The sequence below is a fragment of the Tetranychus urticae genome, chromosome 2, assembly GCF_039701765.1.
Source record: "Tetranychus urticae isolate SD_2017Ah chromosome 2, NJAU_TeUrti_SD_1.0, whole genome shotgun sequence".
NCBI lineage: Eukaryota > Metazoa > Arthropoda > Arachnida > Trombidiformes > Tetranychidae > Tetranychus > Tetranychus urticae.
The window spans coordinates 16,061,197-16,068,725 of record NC_142959.1 but is presented as its reverse complement, the minus strand read 5'-3'; the positions used below and the strand labels follow the sequence as shown (position 1 = coordinate 16,068,725).

At 33.4% G+C, this 7,529-nt stretch overlaps 2 protein-coding genes across 3 annotated transcripts; one reads left to right on the top strand and one right to left on the bottom strand.

The window, feature by feature from the left end:
• The first annotated feature begins 292 nt into the window (after positions 1-292).
• rho-7 (rhomboid family intramembrane serine protease rho-7) lies at positions 293-2,021 on the top strand. Its single transcript, XM_015925945.3, has 7 exons — positions 293-585; positions 688-807; positions 908-1,046; positions 1,134-1,283; positions 1,353-1,423; positions 1,534-1,733; positions 1,805-2,021. The coding sequence occupies exons 1-7, from the start codon at positions 424-426 to the stop codon at positions 1,890-1,892; spliced, it is 930 nt and encodes a 309-aa protein (XP_015781431.1). The 5' UTR covers positions 293-423; the 3' UTR covers positions 1,893-2,021.
• A 52-nt stretch (positions 2,022-2,073) lies between these two features.
• On the bottom strand, positions 2,074-7,371 carry Karybeta3 (karyopherin beta 3). Of its 2 annotated transcripts, none has more exons than XM_015940517.3 (16): positions 7,155-7,371; positions 7,006-7,086; positions 6,734-6,926; positions 6,556-6,658; positions 6,264-6,363; positions 5,836-6,196; positions 5,637-5,724; positions 4,429-5,410; positions 3,785-4,114; positions 3,531-3,698; positions 3,341-3,463; positions 3,055-3,274; positions 2,868-2,989; positions 2,687-2,793; positions 2,479-2,620; positions 2,074-2,411 (listed from the first exon to the last, which is right to left on the bottom strand). In XM_015940517.3, exons 1-16 carry the CDS (start codon positions 7,239-7,241, stop codon positions 2,316-2,318), a joined length of 3,303 nt encoding a protein of 1,100 aa, XP_015796003.1. In that variant the 5' UTR covers positions 7,242-7,371; the 3' UTR covers positions 2,074-2,315. The 2 variants fall into 2 exon arrangements, with proteins under 2 accessions (XP_015796003.1, XP_015780969.1); XM_015925483.3 differs by having other exon boundaries at positions 3,785-4,108.
• Between the last annotated feature and the right edge of the window lie 158 nt (positions 7,372-7,529).

Below are 7,529 nucleotides of genomic sequence, written 5' to 3'. Positions count from 1 at the left end.
TCATTTCTTGTCCCTTAATTGATTATCAGCCATTGTTTCAGCCTCAGTTGTAATCAGCCAAAGTAGGTGAAGAAACGCTTATAAGTCCATAACATTTTCTTTTTTATATATTCTTTTGCCCTTCCAATAGAATTGCAGAGCACAATTTAATAATTAGCTTATAGTTAGGATTTTACAGAAAGAAATAATTATAATAATTAATGATTAAGCTTCAAATTGAAAAAGAATGAAGATTTTTGATTCTGGTTTTACAAAACTCTATTAGATGATGACCCCTGAACCAAAACAAAATTTCATCTGTTTTTGTGTTTTGTGTCAACAAATGAGCTAATTTATCTTTTTCTTGTCATTTAATTGTGATGCTTTCTAATTAACAATCATCTAGTGTCTTATGAATGTGATTTAAAACTATTTTCATATATCATGTTACATAAAACTATATTCAAGCTCAACCTGTGTTATCTTAGAAACAGCTGTCGTCTTTTTTCAAGGCACATTAAGAAATCCAAATTGAAAACAGATTCTAACAATCAATGTCTCATTAAACCTAAACAACTTTGGAAACCTGCCGTTATCACAATTTCGGTAATTAACGAGTATCATAAATAATATCATCTTTTTATGCAGTTGAATGATACTAATAATGTTTCAAATTTTCTTTTCCATTATATTCACTAACTTTACTAGGTTACCGGAGTTTCTTTCGCCTCTGCAATCATCATTGATTATGAGAAACATCGTTTTTCTAAAGATTTATTACCAGAATCATTTCATCAACTTCGTCGAAAATATGAAATCATTAACAGGGTAACTATTTGTCCATAACGATATTTGGTTGTATTCATCTTGATTCGTTGTTCGTTCTAATAATATTGAATCTTTACATTCTTAATCAATCTTTTCACAGATTTACCTGACTTGGATTCGACTTAATCCTTGTGAAAAAGTTTTCTTTGGGATATGTGCCTTTAACTTATTAGTTTGTTTTGGTTTAAAAACTATTCCTCATCGTTTGTTTCCTTATTTTGTGAGCCAAGCTCGAACAAGTAATTACCACCTTTTTTCACCCATTTAACGCTTTTGCCATCTAAACAATTAATATTAACACACATCTCCATGTTTCATTTTATTAGAAATGCTTTTGCCTTCAATGATTCTCCACATTTTTAGTCACTCTTCTCTTCTTCATCTTGCCGCTAATATGTACGTCCTCTATAGTTGTCTACCAATGATCAATTATCATCTTGGAACAAGTCAATCTTGGGCACTTTATTTAAGCGCCGGTAAGAATAATAAATTCATTATACTCTCTGTTTATTAATGCAATACTTATTCCTCTCTTTTTGTCCAAGGTGTTTTTGCTTCATTCATTAGTATTGTCCACAAATGCTGTAGAGGCATACATCAGCCCTCCCTTGGAGCTGTAAGTTGTTTCATTATTTTATCATAAGAATCTGAAAAGTGCGAAAATATTCAAGAATATTTGTTTAAACAGCACATTACTGAATTAATAAACTCTTCATCATTTTTTAGTCAGGAGCTATCCTTGGAATCCTAGCAGCTTCTTGTATGATTAATCCTGATGCTAAACTGGGAATATTATTCATCCCCAACTTGTTATTTCCAGCTAAATATGGTATTTGCGGTATAATAGCCTTTGACACAATGGGTATAATCAGGCGTTGGAAATTATTTGACCACGCTGCTCATCTAGGTGGGACGCTTTTTGGAATGTAAGTTTTAATTAATTCAAATTATTGACCACACGATTACCTATCTCATCAACGACTCTTTGTTTTTACAGTTGGTACATAAATTATGGCCAAGAACTAATATGGAGACAGCGAAATCGATTTTTACGATCGTATGTGGAACTCAAAAAACGCTTTTGATTTCTAATTTATTTGTAAATATTTAAAATGCACCTGATCAGTTGCAATAGATGTGATAATCTTTTCATGTGAAAGTTACGAATCAGCTTTTCCACAAAAAATAAACAGATTCTATTCACACTTCACAAATTCTTTGCTTATTTGACTTAGTCGATAAACTATTGACCATTGTATTGTAAAATTTACATTAATGAATTTTTTAATGGATATGATCGAAAAACAGATTGGAAAGTGAAAGTGGAGAATTACGCTGAGTTTTGGCGTCAATATTTTTTGCAAGATAAAAGAAGTTTTTATGAGTTAAATGTTAATCCAATTTGAAAATTTTCATTTTCAAGTTTTAACAACCTCGAATAAATTATGATATCCAACATAATCATTAACTGTTTCTTATTTTTTTTGTTCAAAATATAAATAATTGAATTATTGATCTCCTGGGTACGCAAGAACTTGCTTCAAACCTTCTTGGTGTTGAGTATTCAATGATTCTACGCATCTTTGGAAAAGCAGTGCATCATTCTAATAGAAAAAAAAGTTGAAATTAATAATCGGTTTGCAAACAAAAAGTTTCTGTTAAAAAAATCACCTTTAGAGAGTTCATTAAAGCTATAATTTTTTGTCCAACATCAGAAGACAATGTAATAGCATTTCGGGCTAATACTTCCATAAATATATAAACTATTCTAGGAAGATTGGAATTGTTTTCGCCCATGATGATTGGGTGATTACTGTTGATGAATAGAAGAAAATTGGTAATTAACAATTAACAAGGTCAATTTTTTAAAAATGCTTACTGTTCGATAAGATATAGAAGAAATCCATAGACATGAGGCAATTCTTCTTCATCTTCCCAAACGGGTAACCAGGAAAACCAAAGTGGTAATAGTTCATTTACATTAACCTGAGAAAAAATGCGTAAATTAAACAGAGTTAATCCAATAACAACATTAATCATTAGTTTACAACACAACTTACTTGACTGCTATTAAATTGAAGTATCTTGGTTATAGCAGCGATTGCGTTTTCAGTTGCGTTAATGTTTGGAGCTTCTCGTGCATCAGGAGCTTGAATCATTTGCGTCAAAATAGGTACACAAACTACAACAAAAGAAATGAATACATTTTAAATGATTGAAATTCATCTTAAAAAATATAAAACTCACCAGAAAAAACACTAGCAAAGTTAGGACCTCCGTATTGAGCTAAAACTCCCCAACCATAGGCAGAAGCTTGTCTAATTTCAGGATAAGTGCTTTGCACTCCATTGCCTAACAAAGGAATGAAAAAATCTTTATATTTTTCACATCCGGGTCCACCGTGTTCAATCACGTCATCCATAACGCAAATAGCCCAATGTTGTTCTGTCCATGCTCTATCACTTCCCTAATGAAAAAAATTAACCAGTTAAAAGATCGCTGAGAATAGTGGGAAGGAATGTGAAGAACTTACCGCTAACTTAACAAAATGATGCACAATTGCATCGAAATATCGCAAGAAATAGTCTTTACAGACAGAGAAACAAGCATGTAAAACATCTGCTACTTTGCTTAGAATGAAAACGTCTTCGTCATCCTAAGAATTAAAATTATAAAAATTATAAGAAATTTTCTCCAAATTAATGTTTCATCAGGAAATTTACCTCTTCTACAAGAGTCTCCTCAACTCCTTCATCATAATCTTCATCTTTTCTTTTTTCGGAACGTTCTTCACATCGTTCGAAGTATTGTTTCAAATGCTCATCAAGAACTTTCACAATAGCTTCCAATTGGTCATCTGATAAAAATTCTCGTCCAAGATCAGTAATACACTATTGAAAAAGACAAAAATTAAATTTTAGAGATATGAAGCTGGTTAGTTAAATGACAGCTAACATAGTTTAATGAATATACTTACAGTATCAAGGGATGCCATAAGCTCGGACAAAACTTCTCTTTCTGGTTCAGTTTCTATGGCATGCATTAATTCAGGGAAAATGTATTTCCACATACCGTTAACGTACTCTTTACCACGAGCTTTGGCACTTTCCAAAAGGTAAGGTAAAATTTCAGCGGCTGCTGTTCGAACACCATCATGGAAGATAAATTTGAGTTCGGGAACCACAACTTTAACAACATCTTCAACGTAATTGGCGAAATTTTGTTTCAATTCTCGCGCATAACAGACTAACATTTGGAGAGCTGTAGCTTTATCTTCCAAGCCACTTGTTTTTATTCCCACCTGTGACTGCAAAGCGTTATAAAAGTTCAATTTTCAAAATTAAAAAAAGTTAGAAAAACTGAAATCAAGAAAAGGAAATGAAACTTATATCAACAGGAAAGCTATGCTCGAAGACTTTCAAATTGAATGAAATAATTATCAACAATAATTTTTTCATTGAACTTTTTAATCATTTCAATTCATGATTTTCCTATCAAGCATCCTACCATAAGTATAAGTTGAGTTATCATTTCATCTTATGATTGCTGTTTCTTCAGAATGATATTCACGTAAAATTTGAAAATATCGAATGGTCGGATATTTTAATAAACAAAACAAACCTGATCAATAGTTAGGCGACTCCAATCTTTTTCAACAATAGTATCTTCATCATCCAAAAGGTGCATTTGAATTTGGTATGAAGCAGCTTTTAGAACCGGCGGCATAACATAGGGAAGATAAGGTTCGAACTGAGAACCAAGGATTTTACAGATTCGAGCCCAAGCGGATATCATGTATGCGAGTTGTGGATCGTCCTCAGCTAATTGTTCTTCTCCAGTTTGTGTTCGAAGTAACATGTCCATAACTTCACTAGCATCAGCACAAAAACGGTCTCTTCCAACAGCTAATCCAATTAAACTTATACACTCAATGGCTTTTCCCCTAAGAATTTTTAATTCATCGGTGGTTGCCATCTTTATAATTGCTTTAAGGCATGGCACAAATTTATCATAGTATCTTTCAAAATACTCTTGAGCTGAATCAGCAAGTGAAGCAAGTGTAACAACGGCTTGTTCAAGAACAAGTTTGGTTCCTTTACTCATCAATTCATTAATCTTCATATTGATCAGACCTTCTAATTTAGCTGCTGATTGTTCTAGGTAAATTGCAACAATCTTTGGTGGACATTCCTCGAAAAAGTTAACTAATGCAGCACCGGCATGAGCTTGGACTCTTGGGTTCATCTGATCGTCTAAAAGTGTTAATAAGCTGGGAACTACTACATTATGGAACTTTTCTTGGAAATCAGGAGCAAAGTCACTCGCCATTTGACCAAGAGCATTACAAGCAGCATAACGGACGCGAGGATGTGCATCAGACAAGAAAGGAAGAATTCCAGAAACAATTTTAGGCAACATAGGCAACATTTGATCATGACAGCCTTCTCCAACCGCTGAAACAGCCATCATAGCTGCAAAACGATGACGCCAATCAGGATTTTGAAGCATAGTAGAAATATTTTCAAGAACGAGAGGTAATATGGTTTTGCCACCAATAGAGCAAGCCAATCGATCTAGCGATGTTTCGCCAATAACGTGATTGCTGAATTGGTATGAAAATAGTTAAAAATACAACAATGAAAAAATCCTTCTGTTTAAACATCAAACCTCTCAAAATTTGCATAGAAAGAGACAAAAGAGCAACGTCAAAGAAAGAGACGAGTCTCCTCCTTTTTAAAGAGATTTTTGGTTGCGCCATCTGCGACCGATTGGCCCGTTACTGCAACTTTTGAGAGGTTTGACTGTAGTTAAATAGATAAAAAATTCACCTTTCAAAATCATCATCTTCTATGACATCCACATTTCCCCATTCAGGATCTTCTTCAATAGTTGTCATCATTAGCAATAGATGCGAGACTATCGATGTTAAATAGAAATTGAAACATTGTTAGAATCATAATGAACACAGTAAGAGCTAATAAGCATTAATTTCCTCTCATGATAAGAGAAATGGGAAGAGCAAATTACCTAGTTGGCCCAAATAAGGAGTTCCGCGTTTCCTTATTGTCTGTGGAGCGTTCTCGGCTAATGAAATCACAATTTCAATACAGAGATGTTTACGAGTATCCATAATATCCGCTCCTCTTAAGGCTTCGAGACAGAGTTGGATGAGATCTTCAGTTCGAGCTCTCAAAAATTGAGGACACTTTTCAGCAATATCAGTCACTGCTTTAAGGATAGTATCACAGTGTTCTCCGTCCAAGGAGATTGTTGAGACGATTAAATGTATCATGGGTACAGCACAGTCGGAAAGATGCTGGGTTACTTTTTTATTATTTTCATGGTGCAAAATAAACGCAGAAGTTGCTTTGACAGCAGCGGTCCGAATCTGAGAACATAAAATAACCCGTAAAATGTTAGATTGAATTTTTAAACTTCAGGGGAATTAAACATACGTCTAAATTTAAATTATTGTCCGTCAAACAGTGGTATAACATTTGTCGAATAACTTCTAGATATCGTTCTAATTCATTTCCAAATATCCCTGGAACCAGCCTGAAATAAAATCAAATGGTCAAGTTACTGGCTGAAATGTAGTTACTCAGGGTGAAAAGAACGCGGGAAATAAAGTAAGAGACTAAAAAATGAGATGATAAACAAAGCTGGACTCTCAAAAAGGTTATTAGAAAGGTTGCGGTGAGTAAAATTTCAAAAAGGGTCAAAGTTAACATAAGGGAAAAAACTTACGACAACAGGTTCAAGGCACATTCTTTTAAAACTAGGTCTTGTGAATTAACACATTCAAACATGTATTTCAATAATTCTGGCCAATGATTCTGATTTCTTTCGTCTGTATAGAGAAACATTAAATGATAATGATTAATTTCCCCATGAGTTTATGACTATCCATGCTATAATTACATACCTATTAGCCTTTTAGCCAATTCAGCTGCAACTTCACACATTTTTTTCAGTAAACTAGCATCCTGTGGATTTTTTAAGAGGAGTAAAATTTGATTTTTAATCTGCTCAAGAATTTCAGGTGTCATAACTTCCTCGATAGTATCGTAGTTGGCGAAAAACATTCGTCTCAATAATACAGCACATAATTGAGAAACCTAAAAAAGGAAACATACACGAGTTTAGAATTTTGTATAATAAACCAAAGAGAACAAAATTAGGCGTTTGTTATCTTACCTCTCTAGCCATAGTCTTTTCAGATATGATTTGAAGAAGAAATTCAATCTTGTTGAGAACCGGAACTTTCTCATATTTATCCTATAACGAGATAAAATCAAAATTAAATTAATAAGTTGTTAATGGGAAGAACCATAAAAAAAGTTTACCTCGGCATCCGTACGAATGTCATTATTTTCATTTAAGCAGTTGATTACAATCAACTGAAAATCATTATATTTCACAGGTAAATTCATGGTGTCAGAAGAAGTATCACTTTCACTGTCAAATAAATTGTTAAATTTGAAATAAAATGGTTAATCAAGGCAAAACAAGAAAGGCGACAACAATACAATTATCACACAAACACGTTGCTTTGATCCAGCAAACCAAGCTACAGTAACAAGCTTTACTCTTTGCTCCACCCACAACACTAGAATCTCCCCCTTCTAGTAGCTTCCCTTTCTTGTTGCTTAAAACCAACAATTAGAAAAACTAAATTAATCCCACAAGAATAATACAACAAGTTAATCAAAGAACAGTCT